This window comes from Budorcas taxicolor, chromosome 12, assembly GCF_023091745.1.
Source record: "Budorcas taxicolor isolate Tak-1 chromosome 12, Takin1.1, whole genome shotgun sequence".
Lineage (NCBI taxonomy): Eukaryota > Metazoa > Chordata > Mammalia > Artiodactyla > Bovidae > Budorcas > Budorcas taxicolor.
In genome coordinates, this window is record NC_068921.1 from 71,763,528 (window position 1) to 71,787,776 (window position 24,249).

The 24,249-nt window shown below is 41.3% G+C and overlaps 1 protein-coding gene across 1 annotated transcript in view; it reads right to left on the reverse strand.

Annotated features, from left to right (window-relative positions):
* LOC128057633 (ATP-binding cassette sub-family C member 4-like) overlaps nucleotides 1-24,249 on the reverse strand; it is a 163,668-nt gene that overhangs the window by 115,751 nt on the left and 23,668 nt on the right. Inside the window, exons 5-8 of the mRNA XM_052650094.1 lie at nucleotides 17,446-17,535; nucleotides 15,972-16,135; nucleotides 14,696-14,821; nucleotides 9,682-9,931 (exon numbers count right to left, since the gene is read on the reverse strand). Coding sequence (XP_052506054.1) covers nucleotides 9,682-9,931; nucleotides 14,696-14,821; nucleotides 15,972-16,135; nucleotides 17,446-17,535 — 630 coding nt within the window. The remainder of the gene's footprint in view (nucleotides 1-9,681; nucleotides 9,932-14,695; nucleotides 14,822-15,971; nucleotides 16,136-17,445; nucleotides 17,536-24,249) is intronic.

The following is a 24,249-nucleotide window of genomic DNA, read 5'->3' on the forward strand; positions in this document are numbered from 1 at the left end:
TCTTGCCATGTTCACATTGCTTAGCAGTTATTCAGTGGAATGCAGCTGATTAAAACCAACTCCTGAGAACCACTACAAAGCTAGCATAATCTTATGCAGGAAAACTCCCTCCTGTCCTGCAAATGCTGGACATAATCCAACAAGAAAAGCTACTATGGCAGAGAAATTGACTAAACAACTGAGAAAACCCCAGTGCCATCGCCTCCTCCAAGAACCATGAAAATGTGGCAGAGACTGCTGGCTGTCCTCAAAATCTGCTCTCATTCTTCCCAAACCCCAGATTTTAGCTGCAAGTGGCAGCCTGGAAGGCGGCCCTCATCTCCAGGCTCCCAAGCAGATAGGAGCAGCCATGTGACTAAATCCAGGTCAGTGGAGAGTGACAATGTCCAGAACCTTCCTCTGCCCCATGGCCTGGGCTTTGGAGGCTGCCAGCTTGGTCAAGGCCATACACAATGGAGTGACAGGAAAGAGTCTGGGACCTCCCTAGTGATGCAGTTGATAAGAATCTGCCTACCAATGCAGAGGACACGAATTTGATCCCTGGTCTGCTGGGAACCAGCACAGGAGATCCCACCCATGACAAGGTCATGCAGAGAGGCCTGATAGGCAAGGCGAGTCAGGTCTCAAGGGGTCCTCTGTCTGAGCGTCTACCCAGAAACCAAAATCTGTCTGTTTACTGTCTGCTATACTATACTCTTCTAACATTACCACCTTTTCTCTGGAAAGAGTTAATTCAGAGCTCCAGTTAACAGTCTCCAGCATATAAAAAGTATGTCTCGGCTTGAAAACCCTTTGATGGTTTTCTAACTTATCTGACCAGTCTGCTTTACAACTTGTGAATTGTTTATAGCCCCCAACCGTGAGAGGCACGAAGCTTAAAGCATCTTAAAGATACAGAGCCTTTTCTAAAAAGCTAAAAATCATATTGGTGACGAGTTTCACTGTTGAGTCAATGACTGCTGCCAGGCCTCCATATTCTTTATCTTTTAGGCACCTGGAGGATATTAATCAATGTAATTGGGATGCAGAAATATGAATATAGTAGTTTTGATGTTAGCAACACTAGACTTTTGAGTTAATTACTTTTCCCTTTGTTATAAATCACTGTACTTCTTTCATTGTTATAAATTGTTGTGTCTTTGTTATGTAAGAATGTAACTTTATTTAGTGCTTTCTGAGAGTGGCACCAGACTTTGGGAAGAACAACACAAATAAGTCTTCTGGTTGACAACCCTTATAAGAAAAGGGCTGTAAAATGTTAATTGGCCTTCTGGCCAGAAGATGATGTAAATCACCTAAGACTTGTGTATACAATTAGGTATGCAGAGAGAAAGCCTGGTCTCGATAAGAGTCAGGGCTGCTGATGCTGCATAATTTTATATTATCCATTGATCTCTATGTACAAAAAAAGGTATAAAAAGCCTTTACAACAATAGAGGATGGGCCAGTCACTGGAAAGACTGGTTTCCCCTTGTCTTCTTTTCTTACTCTATTTTCTGGCTGAATTCCCATCTGGAGCGGGGAGGCTCGCCATGTCTACTTACTACCCCGGCTTCTAAGATCCATGAGAGAGGGAGCCCAAGGTGGGGCATCCTCTGCTATTAAAAAGGGCACTGGTGGCCTAACGTAGATGGTGCAAATCTCTTATCCTGAGATTTTATTAGTTCTCCATGTAAACCAAGTTATCCAGCCTCTTTTCTCCACTAAATTTTCCTATTACACTATTCTTTCCTAATCTTTCTTTTATATTTCTAAATAAATAAGTTTTTCCTCACCACGCTGTCCCCGCTTCGAATTACCCTGGATCCACTGTGGCTGGACAGCGGCACTGGTCCAGGAGATTTTATATGCCATAGAGCAACTAAGCCCATGTGCCACAACTTGTGAGTCTGAGCTCTAGAGCCCAAGTGCCACAACTACTGAAGCCTGGGCACCTGGAGCCCATGCTCCACAAGAGAAGTCACCACAGTAAGAAGCTTGCTTGCCACAGCTAGAGAAAATCTGTGCAGCAATGAAGACTTAGCACAGATAAAATTAAATTTTTGTTAGAAAAGAGAAAGAGTCTGAGTCCCTAATACCATGGAGGATGATTCCCACAAAAAAAAGTCTGCTGAAATCCCGTTACCTCAAAATATGACTTAAAAACAGGGTGCTGCAGATGTAATCAATTAAGGTGAGATCACACTGGAGTAGGGTAGGCCCCAAATACAATATTAGTGTCCTTATAAGAAAAGAAAACCAGGGTCACACACACACTGGCAGGAAATGCCCGTGTGATAATGGAGACAGAAGCTGGAGTGATGGCAGTTACAAGCCAAGGAAGATCAAGGTTTTCCTGCAACAAACTAAGCTAACAGAGGCGAGGAAGGCTTCCCTCTTGCAGGTTTCAGAGGGATGGTGACCCTGCTGACTCCTTGACTTCAGACTTCTGGCTCCAGGACTGAGACACAATCAATTTCTGGGGTTTTAAGTACCTGTTTGTGGTACTTGGTAACAGCAGCCCCAGGAAACCCATACAGAGCCTTATAAGGACACTTGCATGAGAGAAAAATAAATTATCTGTGTAAGCAGCTTTAACATGGGTAATTCTAGGACTCATAGGCAAACTGAGTCCAAACCAACATAGGGATAAACTGAAATAAGTATCTGAGGATGTGGGAGAAAGAAAACAACACATAATCAGTAACCTATTTCCCTAAAAATCATAAACACACTTCAAGTCCTTGACACCCAGTATATCATGCCTCTGAATCATAAATGTGATTGCAATCTTCTACTACAAAAGAACAACTGGTAAAAACTGAACATGAAAACCTGCTTCTGTGCAGGAAAAGAAAGACATCGTGATCCCTGCAACTCTCTCAAAGTCCAGCTGGTAGGAGACACTAGCACTTGTTCCCTCTTCCTCTCATCCAGGCTCACTGAGAGCCTAACGCTGGGCATGGCTCCTCCTCCCCACTCCGGGCCTGAGTCCAGCAGGATACAGGGTGGATGGACGGCGGTCTGAGGACTCCTCTGCAGACTCTCAACCACCACAGCCCGAGTTCTCTCTCCACACCACCTCTTCCATTGTCAGCCAGGTACCAGCTCTCACCTGTTCTGACACAGCTCATCCCTCTCCCAATGCTTTTCTCTCAAAACAATATGATTTCAGAATTCCACCCACTATTAACTACTGAAAATATTAATACAACTTTTCTTTTGCTGATTCCTTCCCCAGCCCTCGCAACACTACCAAATCAATCCCAACACCACTACTTCCTGATCTCTTTACAGAACCTCTGAGTATCCACCATGCTTAACACACCCAGAGACCAATCACTACATAAGTCCACACTCCCCAGGTGGCCTCTGCCTGGATGCCCTGAGTACTTACCCCACCCATCCTTCTGAGTCCATCTCAAAGGCTAACCCTCCATGGAACCACTCAGGACAATCTAGGTTGGCAGTGCCCTCCCAACCTATGAATCCCCAGAAAGATTGTAAGTCATATAGAGGGGAGACACTTCATCATTCATGCACCTATAGTCACAACTCCAACTGAGACCAAGCTTTGCACAGAGTCAACCCATCATGGGTAAGACAAGGAACAGACTGTAGGGCTGGTTAAAATCAGTACAAACACTGACTGCATGACTACCATAGCCTTACACAGTCTGAGCTAACATGGCAACAAGCCAAAGGTTACACATGTATGTTATACATTTTGTCTAGACAGAAATTCCAATTTTAGCTTAAATGTGTTACCAAGACAAAAAGCAATGTTAAGTATGTGCACAGTAGAACAGAAATTTTCCACTTTCAGTAAAAAAAGAAGAAAGTAAAGAACAAGCACTAATTAAGGAATTAAATCTGTTGAATGCTTGTTCACAAATAACAGGTCTGAGTAGGGAAAGAGTCACAGTCTTCCAGGGGTTAAATGACACTCCATTCAGCACATGACCAACTCATGAAGGTGCAGAAGTGCTGGCTGGATTCTTCTCTAGGACTCAGGCTGATGAAAAAGCTAAAATTAAATTTCTTTTAGACCCAGAACAGGTTCTGCAGGAAAGTGTCAACATCAGAACTATAGCCAAAAAGAGTTCCCAGTGGCTGGAAATGGAAAACCTGCTTTATGAACAATACAACCTCAGAGGCACATTTTATGGCATGTAAAATCACTGAAGACTTTCAGTGCTTCAGAGACAAGATATTTACCATCCTAGTGGAGTCATTCAATGCCAAGACCTTCAGACCCCTTTTCTTATTAAGGAAAAAATAGAGGGACGTCTGGGACCTATAAAATCATAATAAATCCTCATATTCTCTATATTAAAAAAGGAAATTGAAAAGCATATATAAACAAGAAGACACAAAACTATGAAGACCACGTGTAGGTCTGCCTGTGGGTATGGACCACCACATCCCCCTCCAAGGTAGGCAGGGGTGGTGGGTTTCCTTCCTAGGACTCCCAGATATGACCTGAGAAGAAATCCTAGGAGACGACCATCCAGTCTGCTGAGTCCCAGGCTGCGGGGGACAGTGGGGCAGCAGAGCTCAACCCTCTGTATTCTAAACTCCTCATGTCCACCACACTTCCAGCCTATCTGTGGTCAAACCCCAAACAGCTCTAACCACCTGTTAGTAAACTCAACTGACATTTTCTTCCACTCTTGCTGCCCTTTTCACCTTCTAGTTGGATATTAATTCATCTAAGTGAGAGGCAGGTTGAGGAAGAAAATGAATATCTAATCATTGTCTATTACCTGTTAGATAACAGTATAGGAACTAAATAACAGGATAGGAACTATATAACAGGATAGAACTAAATAACAAGATAACATCAAAGAGCCTCTTGATGAAAGTGAAAGAGGAGAGTGAAAAGTTGGCTTAAACTCAACATTCAGAAAACTAAGATCATGGCATCTGGCCCCATCACTTCATGGCCAATATTTGGGGAAACAGTGCAAACAGTGGCAGACTTTATTTTGGGGGGCTCCAAAATCACTGCAGATGGTGACTGCAGCCATGAAATTAAAAGACACTTACTCCTTGGAAGAAAAGCTATTACCAACCTAGACAGCATATTAGAAAGCAGAGACATTACTTTGCCAACAAACGTCCATCTAGTCAAAGCTATGGTTTTTCCAGGAGTCATGTATGGATGTGAGAGTAGGGCTATAAAAACAGCTGAGTGCTGAAGAATTGATGCTTTTGAAATTTGGTGTTGGAGAAGACTATTGAGAGTTCCTTGGACTGTAAGGAGATCCAACCAGTCAAATCTAAAGGAAATCAGTCCTGAATATTCATCCATTGGAAGGACTGATGCTGAAGCTGAAACTCCAATACTTTGGCCACCTGATGTGAAGAACTGACTCATTTGAAAAGACCCTGATGCTGGGAAAGATTGAAGGCAGGAGGTGAAGGAGACGACAGAGGATGAGGTGGTTGGATGGTATCACCAACTCAGTGAACAAGTTTGAGCAAGCTTCAGGAGTTGGTGATGGACAGGGAAGCCTGGCGTGCTGCAGTCCATGGAGTTGCTAAGAGTCAGACACAACTAAGCAATTGAACTGAACTGAACAGAATAGGAAGCTGAATCGGGCCAAGGACAGTCAGTGAAGTGGGTCTTATAGCAAACATTTAGATATTTCTAAGCATCTCAGAATTCAAAACGAAGTTCATGCTCTGCTCCCCAAGTTTGGTTCTCTTCTAGTATTCATTATTTGAGTGAATCCAGGTGATTTTATAGCCCCCAAATGTGAAGCAGCCTGAGATCCACCTTTTCCACCCTAAATACCCAACTCAAGACTTGCCCCGAGTATCTCTCAAATCTGGCAAAGTCTCCCTATTTCACCCTAAACCTAACCACATCATCTCATCCCTGGATGAGATGTCTGGCCCCAGGTGAGTGATCACACCATCATGATTATCTGAGTTGTGAAGATCTTTTTTGTATAGTTCTTCTGTGTTTTCCTGCCACCTCTTCTTAATATCTTCTGCTTCTGTTAGGTCCAGACCATTTTTGTCCTTCATTGAGCCCATCTTTGCATGAAATGTTCCATTGGTATCTCAAATTTTCTTGAAGAGATCTCTGGTCTTTCCTATTCTATTGTTTTCCTCTATTTCTTTGCAATGATCACTGAGGAAGGCTTTCTTATCTCTCCTTGTTATTCTTCAGAACTCTGAATTCAAATGGGTATATCTTTCCTTTTCTTCCTTGATTTTTGCTTCTCTTCTTTTCACAGCTATTTGTAAGGCCTCCTCAGACAGGTATTTTGCTTTTTTGCAATTCTTTTTCTTGTGGATGGTCTTGATCCCTGTCTCCTGTACAATATCATGAAACTCCGTCCATAGTTCTGACAGAATGTGGTCCACTGGAGACAGGAATGGCAAACCACTTCAGTATTCTTGCTTTGAGAACCCCATGAACAGCATGAAAAGGCAAAAAGATAGGACATAGAAAGATGAACTCCCCAGGTTGGTAGGTGTCCAATTTGCTACTGGAGATCAGTGGAGAAATAACTCCAGAAAGAATCAAGGGATGGAGCCAAAGCAAAAACAACAGCCAGTTGTGGATGTGACTGGTGATAGAAGCAAGGTCCGATGCTGTAAAGGCAATATTGCATAGGAACCTGGAATGTTAGGTCCATGAATTAAGGCAAACTGGAAGTGGTCAAACAGAAGATGGCAAGAGTGAACATCGACAGTCTAGGAATCAGCAAACTAAGATGGACTGGAATGGGTGAATTTAACTCAGATAACCATTTTATCTACTACTGTATGCAGGAATCCCTTAGAAGAAATGGAGTAGCCATCATGGTCAACAAAAGAGTCTGAAATGCAATACTTGGATGCAATCTCTGAAATGATAGGATAATTTCTGTTCATTTCCAAGGCAAATTCAATATCACAGTAATCCAAGTCTATGTCCCAACCAGTAACGCTGAAGAAGCTGAACGGTTTGATGAGGACCTACAAGACCTTTTAGAACTAACACCCCCAAAAGACATCCTTTTCATTATAGCAGACTGGAATGCTAAAGTAGCAAGTCAAGAAACACCTGGAGTAACAGGCAAATTTGGCCTTGGATTACAGAATGAAGCAGGGCAAAGGCTAACGGAGTTTTGCCAAGAGAATGCACTGGTCATAGCAAACACCCTCTTCCAACAACACAAGAGAAGACTCTACATATGGACATCACCATATGGTCAACACCGAAATCAGACTGATTATATTCTTTGTAGCCAAAGATGGAGAAGCTCTATACAGTCAGCAAAAACAAGACTGGGAGCTGACTGTGGCTCAGATCATGAACGCCTTATTGCCAAATTCAGACTTAAATTGAAGAAAGTAGGAAAAACCACTAGACCATTCAAATCATTTTTGATTCTGCCCAAATCAAAAGTGCTTCCTTCATCAGAACACAAAGAAGCTTGACAAAGAAAATTTGTCAGCCCCAGAAAAGTCAAAGTTTTTCCCAGGTCATAATTTTAATATTACTGCACACATCTATATGGGAAGAAATTTCAAGCCTCAGATAGTTTGGTTGAATTTTGGTGGGAAAGAAATAAAAAATCCTAGTGAATCAGAAACTCCAAAGTATGATCATGTAGGTTTAAAGACCCTGATGCTGGGTAAGATCAATGCAGGAGGAGAAGGGTATGACAGAAGATGAGATGGTTGGATGGCATCACCAACTCGATGGACACGAGTTTGAGTAGGCTTCAGGAGTTGGTGATGGACAGGGAAGCCTGGTGTGCTGTGGTCCATGGGGTTGCAAAGAGTCGGACATGATTGAGCAACTGAACTGAACTGAAGTGATCTAGATGATTCTGATGAACTAGACAACTAAATATTTTAAATAGTTGTAGAAACTATATGGGCTGAAGAAGCATCTAATATCTAAATGAAAGTCTTACACCAATTACTTCAATGCACCAGGAAGCAAGGTCTTCCTTGGTGGCTTAGAAGGTAAAGTTTCTGCCTGCAATGTGGGAGACCTGGGTTAGATCCCTGGGTCAGGAAGATCCCCTGGAGAAGGAAATGGCAACCCACTCCAGTACTCTTGCCTGGAAAATCCCATGGACGGAGAAGCCTGGTAGGCTATAGTCCATGGGGTCACAAAGAGTCAGACATGACTAAGCGACTTCACTTCACTTCACCAGGAAGCAGTTTTCCACGATAATACCTACTCTTCTCACCACTCTTATTCTCAGCCATTGGTCCCATCTTTACTGAAAATAGCTGCTTCTGACAGATCTCTAAATTCTTAGACCAACTTCCTGTCAGACATCTAGTATACACAAGGGAAATTTTAGGTTTTCTGCCCAGATCACAAGTGCTTCCTTCATCAGAATACAAAGCAGCCTGACAAAGAAAATTTGTCAGCCTCAGAAAATTCAATATTCTCCCCAAATCATAATTTTAATATTACTACACACATCTACATGGGAAGAAATTTCAGGCCTCAGAGAGTTCAATTGCATTTTGGTGGGAAAAGAATAAAAAACCCTACCCAAATATTTGAGCACAATTCCCTGAAAACCTTCTGCAGGACCCCTTTCATGGCACAGTTCCTGGTGTATCACATAATCTACCAAAGAATCAGAGTTATTAGTTTTTCCACTATTACCATACTTAATGGTTAGGCATTTGCAAGAGCCCAGACATGATGGAGCTGGAAGTTTTCTTCAGTTAAATATTTTCTAAGCATCTGCTATTTGAGAGGACTACAAAGAAGAGCAAGGCACTGTATCTGCCCTTTAGGTAAGTCTGGAGCTCAGGGAGAGAAAGAAATCCATTTACACCTGGCTTAGTGAGGACAAAGTCATGTCCAAGAGCTCAAAGAAGGAGATAGGGATTCAAGAGGGTGTGATGGTTACTGTTATGTTAATTTAGGTAAACCACAGTCCCCAGACACTTGTTCAAACATGTATTACAGTGAAAGTATTTTTCAGATGAGACAGACACTTAAATAAGTAGACTTTCAGTTGAGCATAGAGCAGATTATCCTCAATAATGTAGGTAGGCCTCATCCAATTAGTTAAAGGCCTTAAGAAAAATTAGACCAATATCAACAATAATAAAACCACAGCCACACAACACACACATGAAGCTTGCATCTTGGACAAATTACCGTGTCACTCATTACATCACTACAGTCCAAGGATATTCCTGAATGTCTTATTTCAAGATGTGAAAGCTATGAAGAAGAAATTTTGTAAACTGCATGGACCATCCCTTATCAGTGTTGCTAGAAGTCTCATAAGGAAGAATGATAAACTCAGGGATTCAGAAATGACCCAGTATGGCTGATATGTTTTATGGGTAATAGTTTTTTTACAGTATAGGAACCTCATCACACACACACAAATCTCATCTGAGTCAGCACGGGAGATGCAGTCTGCTTCCTTCCTTCTCTTGCTTTTGGTCACTTTAATTGCCCTGCAGGCATCACTGCACATAGAGCCTCTGCGACTGCTATTGATATTACTGCCCTAAATGAGCAGGGATCCTACGTGCTTTGTAATGCATTCCACCTAAGATGAGACTGGAATATGTAAGACAGTTTGGAATGACTGACAGATTTGACACTGAGAGAGGTAAATCTCACCTGACAGGAACACAGAGACACCACAAAAAAGGAGGCAATTTACAAAGAATCCATCTGCAATGGAAAAGAGTTATCTGTCACCAAACCTCGATTCTTTGGATGCTGACAATGGCCTCTGACACCTTCTCGACGGCCATGGGGAAGTAAAGGGTGCTCGAAAACCGCAGAGCCTCGAACAGTGTCACCACTACAAACACTTGGCTGGCTGTGATCAGGTTGTCAAGGAGATCATTGGTGATGAAGGTGACAAAAATCATGATTTTGCTGACAGCAAAAAATGATGCCAAATTCATTCCTCTAAGGTAGGAACTTTTCAGAATCTTGGAAATTTCCTTCCTAGAAAGGACAGTAGGAAATAGCATTTTTAAGAACCATTGACATCCAATGCATGAATTCAAGTGCCCTGTGTGAGTGGCCCCTTTTTAGGGAGTGGACACAGACTAAGGTAAACCCTCAGTCATGGCATGGAGACACTCAGAGTGCACACCTGGGACTCTGCTCCAAACCAGGGACTACACACTTCATCGCCACTTCACTTTTCCAACTAAATGAAGTCTTAATGTCACAATTTTAAAAACTGGGCTCAATCCGACAGTATTTGAACATACATTCAGCAAGTATTCACAACCACACATCCTGTGCTGGGCTTCTCATTGATGACAGGAAAAAATGCCCATCCCCCACCCAGGACCTTATAAACTTGGAGAGGAAAAGAATAATAAACCTCAGGACTTCCCTGATGGTCCCATGGATAAGAATTGGCCTCCCAATGCAGCGGACACAGGCTCAATCTCTGGTCTGGAAGATTCCACATGCTGCAGAGCAGCTAAGCCTGTGCGCCACAGCTACTGAGCCCAAGATCGAGAGCCCATGCATTACTGCAGCTAATGAAGCCCATGCACCTGGAGCCTGTGCTGCACAGCAAGAGAACCACCAGTTAGAAGCCCAAGGACAGCAATGAAAAGTAGCCCCCGCTCGCCACAGCTACAGAAATGCTGTGCACAGCAGTGAAGACCCAACACAACCAAAAATAAATGAGTAAAGAAATAAAAAAGATGTAGTGTAAATAAACTAACTCTACACCTAAAGCAACTAGAAAAGGAAGAATTGGAGAACCCCAGAGTTAGTAGAAGGAAAGAAATCTTAAAAATTAGGGCAGAAATAAATGCAAAAGAAAGAAAAGAGATCATAGCAAAAATCAACAAAGCCAAAAGCTGGTTCTTTGAAAGGATAAATAAAATTGACAAACCACTAGCCAGACTCATCAAGAAGCAAAGAGAGAAAAATCAAATCAATAAAATTAGAAATGAAAATGGAGAGATCACAACAGACAACACAGAAATACAAAGGATCATAAGGGACTACTATCAGCAATTATATGCCAATAAAATGGACAACATGGAAGAAATGGACAAATTCTTAGAAAAGTACAATTTTCCAAAACTGAACCAGGAAGAAATAGAAAATCTTAACAGACCCATCACAAGTACGGAAATTGAAACTGTAATGAGAAATCTTCCAGCAAACAAAAGCCCAGGTCCAGATGGTTTCACAGCTGAATTCTACAAAAAATTTCGAGAAGAGCTAACACCTATCCTACTCAAACTCTTCCAGAAAATTACAGAGGAAGGTAAACTTCCAAACTCATTCTATGAGGCCATCATCACCCTAATACCAAAACCTGACAAAGATGCCACAGAAAAAGAAAACTGCAGGCCAATATCACTGATGAACATAGATGCAAAAATCCTCAACAAAATTCTAGCAATCAGAATCCAACAACACATTAACAAGATCATACACCATGACCAAGTGGGCTTTATCCCAGGGATGCAAGGATTCTTCAATATCCGCAAATCAATCAATGTAATTCACCACATTAACAAATTGAAAAATAAAAGCCATATGATTATCTCAAGAGGTGCAGAGAAGGCCTTTGACAAAATTCAACATCCATTTATGATAAAAACTCTCCAGAAAGCAGGAATAGAAGGAACATACCTCAACATAATCAAAGCTATATATGACAAACCCACAGCAAACATTATCCTCAATGGTGAAAAATTGAAAGCATTGCCCCTGAAGTCAGGAACAAGACAAGGGTGCCCACTTTCACCACTACTATTCAACATAGTTTTGGAAGTTTTGGCCACAGCAATCAGAGCAGAAAAAGAAATAAAAGGAATCCAAATTGGAAAAGAAGAAGTAAAACTTTCACTGTTTGCAGATGACATGATCCTCTACATAGAAAACCCTAAAGACTCCACCAGAAAATTACTAGAGCTAATCAATGAATATAGTAAAGTTGCAGGATATAAAATCAACACTCAGAAATCTCTTGCATTCCTATACACTAATAATGAGAAAGTAGAAAAAGAAATTAAGGAAACAACTCCATTCACCATTGCAATGAAAATAATAAAATACTTAGGAATATATCTACCAAAAGAAACTAAAGACTTATATATAGAAAACTATAAAACACTGATGAAAGAAATCAAAAAGGACACTAATAGATGGAGAAATATACCATGTTCATGGATCGGAAGAATCAATATAGTGAAAATGACTATACTACCCAAAGCAATTTACAAATTCAATGCAATCCCTATCAAGCTACCAGCCATATTTTTCACAGAACTAGAACAAATAATTTCAAGATTTGTATGGAAATACAAAAAACCTCGAATAGCCAAAGCAATCTTGAGAAAGAAGAATGGAACTGGAGGAATCAACTTGCCTGACTTCAGGCTCTACTACAAAGCCACAGTCATCAAGACAGTATGGTACTGGCACAAAGACAGACATATAGATCAATGGAACAAAATAGAAAGCCCAGAGATAAATCCACACACATATGGACACCTTATCTTTCACAAAGGAGGCAAGAATATACAATGGAGTAAAGACAATCTCTTTAAGAATTGGTACTGGGAAAACTGGTCAACCACTTGTAAAAGAATGAAACTAGATCACTTTCTAACACCACACACAAAAATAAACTCAAAATGGATTAAAGATCTAAATGTAAGACCAGAAACTATAAAACTCCTAGAGGAGAACATAGGAAAAACACTCTCTGACATAAATCACAGCAGGATCCTCTATGATCCACCTCCCAGAATTCTGGAAATAAAAGCAAAAATAAACAAATGGGATCTAATTAAAATTAAAAAGCTTCTGCACAACAAAGGAAAATATAAGTAAGGTGAAAAGACAGCCTTCTGAATGGGAGAAAATAATAGCAAATGAAGCAACTAACAACTAATCTCAAAAATATACAAGCAACTTATGCAGCTCAACTCCAGAAAAATAAACGACCCAATCAAAAAATGGGCCAAAGAACTAAATAGACATTTCTCCAAAGAAGACATACGGATGGCTAGCAAACACATGAAAAGATGCTCAACATCACTCATTATCAGAGAAATGCAAATCAAAACCACAATGAGGTACCACTTCACACCAGTCAGAATGGCTGCGATCCAAAAATCTGCAAGCAATAAATGCTGGAGAGGGTGTGGAGAAAAGGGAACCCTCCTACACTGTTGGTGGGAATGCAAACTAGTACAGCCACTTTGGAGAACAGTGTGGAGATTCCTTAAAAAATTGCAAATAGAACTGCCTTATGACCCAGCAATCCCCCTGCTGGGCATACCCACCGAGGAAACTAGAATTGAAAGAGACACATGTACCCCAATGTTCATCACAGCACTGTTTATAATAGCCAGGACATGGAAACAACCTAGATGTCCATCAGCAGATGAATGGATAAGAAAGCAGTGGTACATATACACAATGGAGTATTACTCAGCCGTTAAAAAGAATTCATTTGAATCAGTTCTGATGAGATGGATGAAACTGGAGCCGATTATACAGAGTGAAGTAAGCCAGAAAGAAAAACACCAATACAGTATACTAACACATATATATATGGAATTTAGAAAGATGGCAATGACAACCCTGTATGCAAGACAGCAAAAGAGACACAGATGTATATAACGGACTTTTGGACGCAGAGGGAGAGGGAGAGGGTGGGATGATTTGGGAGAATGGCATTGAAACATGTATACTATCATGTAAGAATCAAATCGCCAGTCTATGTCCGATGCAGGATACAACATGCTTGCGGCTGGTGCACAGGGATGACCCACAGAGATGTTATGGGGAGGGATGTGGGAGGGGGGTTCATGTTTGGGAACACATGTACACCCATGGTGGATTCATGTCAATGTATGGCAAAACCAATTAAATAAAAAAAAGAAATAAAAAAGATGTAGTGTGATGCGTATGTACATTTCTAAAAAAGAATAAACACAAAATTTGTGAGACACCAAGACATTAGACAGAGGCAGCCAGCACATCCCCACAGGAGCACAGAGCTGAGTTATGTAACTCAGCAGTAGAGACAGGACAGGTCACACACATGTGGACCCTGAGAAGATGAGCAGGAGTCAGTTAGGACTGGCAGAGACCAGAGAAGAAGGAAGATGAGCGTGTATTTCCAGCAGAGGGTGGGGCCCCCTTAAAGATGCAAAGTGAGAGGTAACAGGGTACTCCCAGAAAATTCTAAGTACCTTGTGCTAGAGTATAAACACTCATCAGATATTTAAATGAAACTTTTTTTCTCAATCTACAAACATAAAGCAAAGACAAATAAATAGTATTTTCATGGCTCTATTTGGAATGAATAATACTGATCCATAATGTTTGGCCTGATACAGGCACACTCAATCTATAATCTCCCCATTTATGCTACATTAACTTATATTATAGCTTTAGTCTAAATATCATCTCAAACACTAATATCTTAGAATCATTGCTTATTTGGAATTTGCAGTATTAAGTACTTGGAATTTCATTTCTGTATAAGTAAGAATCATATGTATTTCAAGAAGATGGTAAATGGAAGAGCAGCTGAAAATGACATCTCTACTATTCCCCTTAACCCTCCTGCCACATATGGGGGGATGGAGGGGTAGTATTTAAATTTACCTTAATGTGAAAACTTGGTAAGACTTCTAAACCATTTAGTAAAAATAGGAAATAAAACAGTACAAACATACACTGTGATATATTAAAAAGAAAAAAACAACTTACCTTTTCAGTTTGGAAATAAGGTCTATAAATGACTTTTCCCAAACATTCATTTTTATTGTTTTGATGCCACTTATAACTTCACTCATGGTACTGATCCTGCTGTCTCTGAGAGCTGCAGTCTTACTCCTGAGGGGACAGACATGAGAGATGAGCTTTAGTGATCATAGCATAACTTTCTGTAGCAGCAACAGTGGGCACAGGGAGGGATCAGTGATCAAATTATTTTCTATAGCTCTTTAGAGCTGACAACACATGCAAGTCCTACTCAAAGTACAAATTGAGAAAAACTTCAATTAGGAAGTCAACCATTCAGTGCAACTCAAGAAGTAACTTGGAGAACTTGCCGTATCAGCTAAGGAAGACCTGAAATGAGTCAGATACAAACCATCTTCCCAAGGAGGTTGTGCTTGGGCAGAGAAGACAGAAAGGGATGTACCAGGAAGACAGTGTCTATGATGTAAAAAAATAGGAGTAAAATTCTGGGGAGCTAAAAAGATGGGGCTGTTAATTCCACTGGGAAAAGAGAACAAGAAAATCTTTAGAAACCTAGTAGCATTGGAACAGAGCCTTGAAAGATAAGGAACATCTCTCCAAAACAAAGACAGGAAAGGAAATCTCAAATAGACAAAAATATCACATGTTAAAGTCACACATAAAAAGAAAAAACTCAAGGAAAAAAATCTTCAAACAGCACAATACCTCCATCACCTGACAACCTGGAAAATGACCCACCTCCAACCCTCTGGGACCTGCTTCAGGTCTATCACATCACCATTAGGCCCTTCATCACCAGCCACTGTTCTATCACATATGCTGCTGGGACTGTGGGGTTTTATAAAGACATAATTAAGGTCAACCTTGTCCTTGGGGTGCCTATAACTTAATGGAAACATTGAAATAGAACAAGACATAAATACACTACCTGAAAGTGGCTCTAAAACAAGCTTAACAAAAATAAATGCAGCTAGAAATGGGCCTGTAAAATTATTGCTCTTTTTAATAATGTTTAAATAACTTGGACATTGGTAAATTCTTCTTAAGGACTCTCTACTTATTCAAGTACAGTGTTAGGAGGAGCCAGTTCTATTTAAAGATCAGCCTTCAGCTTAAGGCTAGAGCCTCCACTGGCTAAGCCTGAAGGATCTACAACCCATGCAAAGAAGAGACTAGAGAAGGCATTGGTTTTGTTTTTGAACAGAAGCATCGACTTCATTAACAGACTGTGGATGTTACCAAGCATGTATCACCTATTTTTTTAAACCAGTGTTTCTCTTACCAGAGTGATGAAAATAACTTTCCAAAGCAGCTTTGCAAAAGCAGAAGAATAATGAGAATCGCCATCCCAGCAAGACACGACTTTCCTATTTCCATCCAGAGCAGGGCGGTCACTGCGATAGCCTGCAGTGGCCCCACCCACAGATAGTGCAAGAACATCATTACCTAAAAAGAGAAAGACAAAGCCTTCTTGGGACTGTATACAATCAAAGTCAGTAAAGACACAGTGTAGAAACAATCTGTTCTGAAAGAACAGACAGGAACCTAAACAGGGATATCTCAGTGGGTTTTAAACCTGCTAAAGCAGAAACCCATGTCCCCCACCTCCCCCCAGATGCTGCTGCTCCTGGCAGCATAGGGCCAGCTTCAGGGACATCCAGGGAGAACTCCACCTGAAGGAAAATGTTGATTTTGTCTACAGCACAAATTAGCTCAGGGCATCCCCAAACTCTCACTTCCCCCTATATTCACACCCCCTGCTCACTCTAGCACCCAAGAAACTTATCTTATGATAAGTACCACTGCTGCTGCTGCTGCTAAGTCGCGTCAGTCTTGTCCGACTCTGTGCGACCCCGTAGACGGCAGCTCACCAGACTCCCCCGTCCCTGGGATTCTCCGGGCAAGAACACTGGAGTGGGTTGCCATTTCCTTCTCCAATGCATGAAAGTGAAAAGTGAAAGTGAAGTCGCTCAGTCATATCCAACCCTCAGCGATCCCATGGACTGCAGCCTGCCAGGCTCCTCCATCCATGGGATTTTCCAGGCAAGAGCACTGGAGTGGGGTGCCATTGCCTTCTCTGATAAGTACCACACACTCTAGTAATTATTTGTGTACCTACCTCCCTAATGGGCTGTGGTTTCTCCACAGCAAAAACTAAATCATATTCAACCCTGAAACTGAGTAGCAGCCTTACTTCATGCTTGATGAATGAATAACTGAAAGAGAAGTGTCTGACCAACAGCTACAAGGCCCAGGAGACTGTGATCTATTCATAAAGTCAGTGGAAAACAGAGTGTGAGGGGACAGAAGAGAGTAGGCTGTGTCTGGCTGAGGGCCACCCACTTGGCATTATTCCTCGCAGGCTCCCTATGCAGCAGGCATTGAACAGGGCACAGGGGAAAGAACAACCCCTGCCCACCAGGCCTTCATCACCCAGAGGAGGAGGGAGACAGTTCAGGCAACAACACTGACTCCATGTGCCAAGAAGGGCCATGCCAGGAGGACCCCTAGGGACACTCACTTAGCCGGGCAAGAACACGGCTGCCTATTACTAGAAAAACAAAACCCTCATCTACAATCCACATTATTACATCTAAGTTGCACTCAGAGGAAATGAGAGTTGGATAAAAAGAACTCTTGTCTTAAGTCCTCAGCAGAACCCTGGCCAACACCAAATGCCAGCACCTGGCATCCCAGTTAGCTGAACCCAGTGAGAAAGATGGGACATGGAAGAGGATCCCTCAGGGGCAGCTTACCTGGTCAAACCTGTTCACATCATTGGACAGTAGGTTGACTATCTGGCCTGTGGTGGTCTTCCCCATGGCCAAGCTACTTAGGTGAAGGGCCTGAAATGAGAGAGGGAGACAGAGATCCGGATTCCTAAGGTGATATCAAGTCATCTTAGAACATAACACAATGGAGCATGCGTTCGTGGGGTCTTGAGTAGTGTCAGCACGGGCAGGATGATCCCTGAAAGCGGGGCTCTAGGGACCCTTCTTCAGCCTTTAACTTAGTGTGATGGCAGCCCCGCCAGCAAGGACAGCAAAGGGAGGAGAGGGAGGTAGAAGCAAATCCCCCACCTAGTTTCTCAGTGAACTTGGACCTGCCTGAAGTATAAAGGGCGTAGATTTAGACTTAGGGGCCAACTAAATTAATTTTGAGACAAATTAGATGAGAGTAGAGAGACTGCATTAAGGAAATAAAATAAGAGACTTGGACTATAAATCTGGAATCGATCATTAATTCTGTGGGTGATGTCATTTTAAAACTTTTGGTTTAGCGTCTTCATTCTAAAGAGTTCTTTATGCCAGTCTTCTGAATTTAAAAATCACAGCCTGTGTTTCACAGTCCCTTTATTTGACAAAAAAAAAAAAAAAAAAAAAAAAAACCAACAACAACTCTGAAAAATGCCCTAGAAACCTGAGGAACCTGAACAGACACCACGAGTTGCTTCAACAAACCATCAAGTAGACTCTGATCCAAACAAAATGTCGTGGTTCATAAAAACTTCTCATTTAGTCCTTGAGTTAAACAGAAAACTCAGCAGTCAAGTGTGAATGTAAAACAGTATAGCTGTGATGGAAGAGAGTATAGCAGTTCCTCAAAAGAGTAAACATACAATCAGCATCTAGTACAGCAAGACCACTTTTGCGGATGTACTCAAAAGAATTGAACACACAAACTTGATCTTTTTGCACACCTGTGTGCAAATGTTCACAATAGCCAAAAGATGGAAATAACCCCAAAATCCACTGACAGATGAATGGATACAAACAATGTTGTATAGGTCTACAATGGAATATTATTCAGCCTTAAAAAGAAATTAAATTCTGGCACTGGCTTCAACATAGATGAACCTTGAAGACATTGTGCTACATGACATAAGCTAGACACAAAATGACAAACATTGTGTGATTCCACTTATACACAGCACCTAGAGTAGTCAAAATCAGAGAGAGAAAAAGTGGCATGGTGATGGATGCGGGGAGGGAAGTTCTAGCTATGAACAATGTTGATGGCTACAAAACAATGTGAAAGTACTTGATGTGAATAAACGGCATACTTAAAAAGAGTTAAGATAGTAAATGTTATATTGTGTATATTTTGTCACAATTTTAAAAATCCATGATCAAAAGCCAAAAGTGATTTTACCAAAGCTGTGGAAATGTGAATAAACGACAAGTCATTTTACATACGATTCCTCCTGAAAGATCATTCCAAGTTCAGCTGAAAAGAGCACTAAAATGCTGAATGGGCATTTTAGGAAGCTGCAGATGTGCAGCCTTAGAGAGCTCCTGGAGATGTGCCCCAGCCTTGAACCAACGGTGCCGATAAATTACGACTATGAGCTTAGTAGCCATCCCATTTCTAACACCCAATGTGGTTTCTTCCCAGGACCAGGGATTAGAAGTTGAATAAGAACCACAAATGTTCAGAGCTGCTCTGTAGCACCAGATTTGCCCCTAGGAATCAGCCCACCTGTAACCTGCAAAAAAGAAGTGTCTTATTTCTGCACCTCAGCAGGATTCTGGATGCAATGCTGGTCCTAGTGCTAAGTCACTTCAGTTATGTCCGAATCTTTGCAACCCTGTGGACTGTAGCCCGCCAGGCTCCTCTGTCCATGGGACTCTCCAGGCAAGAATACTGGAGTGAGCTGCTGCCGGGAGCCAGCATGGGAGATCCAACCCATGACAAGGTCATGGGGAAGAGACCTGATGGGCAAGGCGGATCAGGACTTGAGGGACCCCCTGGACTTGCTCGAGCATCTACCCTGAAACCAGAATCTGTCTGTCATACTATTTTATGCCTTGCACCAACTCTTCTGGCATTAACAGGGGGCTATCCCCTGCCAGGAGCCAGCATGAGGAACTCCGCCCATGGCAAAGGTCATGAGGAAGGAGGCTCGGCATATGCAAAGGCGGGATCGAGCCTCAGGAGACCCCCTGTTCCCAAGCATCTACCCCCAAAACCAGAGTCTTCCTACTTTACTGCTTTATGCTCTCACCTACGCCTCTGACTTTATGGGGGGCTGCCCCCAACACCTCTCTCAAAGAAGGAGTTAACTTACAGCTCTAAGTTAATAAAAATTCTTGGGCGTGACAAGAGTGTTTCAACTTACAAACTCCTCTGAAGTTTCTCTAGCCTGCCTGAGCAGGTTCATCCAGCCACATGTGATTGTTCACAGCCTCCCAACCGTGAGAGGCACAGGATGCTTTAAACTTTCTAAATACAGATTCTTTTGAGAAGTTAGAAAATTATTAGTATAGTATAGTGGGTTGATTAGGAATTATATTGGTGAAGGGTTTTTCATTTGTTGGGCCAATATTTGCTGCTAATTCTCCATATTCCCTGCCCTTATAATGAATATAACTAGCATATAGGAGAAATAAGTATTAACCTTTGATATTAATCATGTTATACCTTAGGCTAAGTAAATTCCTTTCTTAATTGTAACCCACTTCACCTTCACCCTATAGAAATGCAACTTTATCTGGTGCCTTCAGAGGGTGGCGCCTGGTTTAAGGAAAATCACCCCTGTAAGAATAAGTTTTCTGGTAACTGACCATTATCAGAAGAAAGGGCCATAAAATGTCAGCAGGCCTCATGGCCAGAAGATGATGTAAAACCACCTAAGACCTTTTGTATACATTTATATAAAGCACCTGATTTTGATAAAGGTAAGGACTGCTGACCCCCGCGTGACTTTGAAATTTCCATTTGTCTCTATGTGTAACAAATGGTATATAAGCAAACCTGAAAAATAAAGAAATCAGATCAGTTCCTGGAGAGACTGATTCCCCCATGTCGTTCTTTCTTGTTCTCCATTTTTCTGGCTGAATTCCCATCTGGAGTGTGGATGCCCGCCAAGCCTGCTAATTATGCCTGGACTTATAAGATCCGACCGGGGAGGCCTTAGTGTCTCCTCTGCTTCGGGAGAACAGGAGGATGCCTGCGGCCTACATAGGTAGTGCAAACCTCTTGTCTCAAGGTTTTATTGGTATTCCACGCAAACCAAGTTATTCAGCCTCTTTTCTCAACTGATTTTCCCACTGAGCTATCCTTATTCTATCTCTCTTTATATATTTAATTAATACTTAATTAAGCTATTCTTTCCTGATTGCCAACTCTGTCTCCACTTCGAATTCCCTGCATCCACTGGGGCTGGACCCCAGCAATCCCTGACCACCTTTCTCTGGAAAAAGTTAACTTAGGGCATAGGTTAATAAGTCTCCTGGGCATAATAGGAGTGTTTCAATTTAAACCCCTCTGATGGCTTTCTAACTTGCCTGACAGGTTTATCCAGACTTTTACAACTACGCATGTGATTGTTCACAGCCTGCCAACTGTGATAGGCATGGGAAGTTTAAAACATTCTAAAAATATAGAGCCTGTAGAAAGTGAAGTCACTCAGTCATGTCCAACTCTTTGCGAACCCGTGGACTGTAGCCCACCAGGCTCCTCTGTCCATGGGATTCTCCAGGCCAGAATAGTGGAGTGGGTTGCCATTTCCTTCTCCAGGGGATCTTCCCGACCCAGGGATCGAACCCAGGTCTTCTGCATTGCAGGCAGACTCTTTAACCTCTGAGCCACCAGGGAAGCCCCAGAGGAGTTAAAAATTATTAGAATAGTACTGGTGGATGGTTTAATTGTTGAGCCAATGCTTGCTGCCGAGTTTTCATATCTTTTATTCATTGTGTATCTGGGAACGCATTGATTAACATAGTTGATACATAGAAAAAATAAGTAGTAGCCATGGCATTAATAACATTAGACCTTGACTTAATACATTTTCTCTTTTTGTTGTAACCCAATGTACCCTTGAACTAGGAAGAATGTAACTTTATTTAGTACTTTCTGAGAGTGGTACCAGACTTTAGAGAAAATAAGTTTTCTGGTTGACTGACCTTTATCAGAAAAAAAGGGTCATAAAATGTTAACAGGCCTCCTGGCCAGAAGATGATGTAAATCACCTAAGACCTGTGTATACAGATAGGTATGCAGAAAGAAAGCCTGGTTCAAATAAGGGTCAGGGCTGCTGACCCTGCATGACTCTGCATCTTTCATTATTCTCTATGTACAACTTAGGGTATAAAAGCTCCTTTTGAAAATAAAGCTACGGGCCTTGCTCACCAAAGCTTCGCCTCCCCGTGTCATTCTCTCTCTCTCTTTCTTTTCGCCAACACCGTTCATCCTGAGGGTATCCCTGGACTTTGCTGAGGCTGGACCCCAGCAAGCTGCCATTTCCTTCTCCAAGGGATCTTCCTGACCCAGAAATTGAACCCAGGTCTCCTTCATTGCAGGCAGATTCTTTAACATCTGAGCTACCAGGGATGCCCTAGATGCAAGGCTAGGCACAAGGGAATTTGTCTTTCCCACATTTCTTGAATTTCAGATAAAGTCTATGGTTTAACCTCTAAAATTCCTGACTTCATACAGGGACAGTCTTTCAGGCATAATCAAGCCAGCAAATGAACACCTTTGGGAGAAATTTATCTTCACACAAGCATACGTGCCAGGTCAGATCAGATTCCGCAAAGGTGATGTTCCAAAGTGTTAGTTGGAAAGAAGAAAAACAGGTGGACTATGGCTCACCTGTACAGCAAAGAGTAAGCTTTGACTGAACCATCAGCTCACACCTAACTTAAGGCTTTCACAGTATAGTTCTGGTGAATTTCATGCATATTCATGGGAGCTAAGCATGATCTAGGAAGACAAACATCATTTGTGGGGAAATCTAAGTATTTGTCTGCTAAATGGTGGACTGCAAAAGAGACTAGGGCTTCCCTGGTGGCTCAGTGGTTAAAAATCTACCTCTCCTGGAGGAGGAAACGGCAATGCACTCTTATATTCTTGCCTGGGAAAGTCCATGAACAGAGGAGCTTGGCGGGCTACAGCTTATGGGGTCACAGAGCACAACTTAGCGACTGAGCAAGCACACATGTACACAAGATGACGATGGAGGACAAGGAAGACCCCTGACTAGAGTGCACGGGCACCGCTGCCATTTCCACATCACCCAAGAGGAAACCTGCTCACGTGCAATAGCCAAACACAGACCGTGAGATGTCAGGGCCCTGGATTCACACAGCCCTGACATTAATAAGACTCTGCTCAAGGGAAGAAGAGAAGACACCTTACATTTTGCAAAGAAAAACATTCCTAAGAAACAGAATCTCTAGGTAAGTAGAAACCAGGTAAAAGAAGCAATAACTTTGATTTAAATTGCTTGGTTTAGTTTCCAATAAGGATTTTTTTTAATAAAAATTATATATATTTAAGGTGCACAACATGATGTTTTGTTAAAAATACACATTGGGAAATGATTTCTATAGTAAAACCAACTAACATATTCATCATCTCATGTAGTTATCATTTTGTGTATGTGAGATGAGCTCACTCTCAGCAACTTTCAAGTATACAATACAGTCAAGTAAGGATTTGAAAAAAGCCAACAACCCAGAGCAACAAGATACACAGGAACAAGTTTATACAGAGTCTTTAGCTCCTGACATAGTGTATCTGTGACAATTTCTTCGTAAAGACACCTGAAATTCTTACTCTTTTTATATTACCTAAGACCAAAATAAACTATAAAATAATTCTATGGCATCTCTCAATAGAAAATCACTGAACACATCAAATCAGGTCTTATTAAAACTGCTATAATGCATACTAGAGACAAAAAGGAAATATTTAATTATGAAAATAATTTGAATGAACTGCCACAAATTCTCTCCAAATTTGCCAAGGACAATGGAAAATTTCAAGTTTTATCCCAAATATCCAACTATTTTCTTTAATACCTTAAAACAATCATAATTATATAATATAGTGAGTGAGTCTGTATATGGCCTAGATTCTATTTACATTTTTCTTTAGTTAACACAATGTTACTGAATATGAGTAAATGGGCCAGATAAAAATGTAATCATTCCCTTTCTCAAACACATTTTGTTCTCCTAGATTTAATTTTATAAATTAAATTTCCTAGATTTAATCCAATCACTGAGGTTCACTTTCAAATACAACTTTGATATAAATGAAGGTTTTAATGAACAAAAACAACAACAAAAACAAAATTTCCATCAATACTACTTTGGCATGAAAACACTGAAAATCAATGTTATATTTTTGGTACATATTTTTTAATTAGATTTTGTTACAAATTTAGTAGATATTGTGTAACAGCCTATGACTAAAAGTCATCAAAGGCAGTCTTGACCTGATCTCAATAGAAAATTTTTTATTATATATTTGTAAAGTTTGCTTAAAGGACAACAAACTTGGCTTGATGCAAATAAGCTTCTCTGTTTCTGTTCAGTCACTCAGTCATGTCCAACTCTTTGCAGCCCTATGGACTGTAGCATGCCAGGCTCCAGGGAATTCTCCCGGCAAGAATACTGAAGTTGGTTGCCCTTTCCTTCTCCACCCGATCTTTAAGACCCAGGGATTGAACCTGTGTCTTCTGCATTGGCAGGCAGATTCTTTAACACTGAACCATCATCTGGAAGCCCTAGCAAAGTATAAATGATCCCAGTCACAAAATTTTTAATTTACAG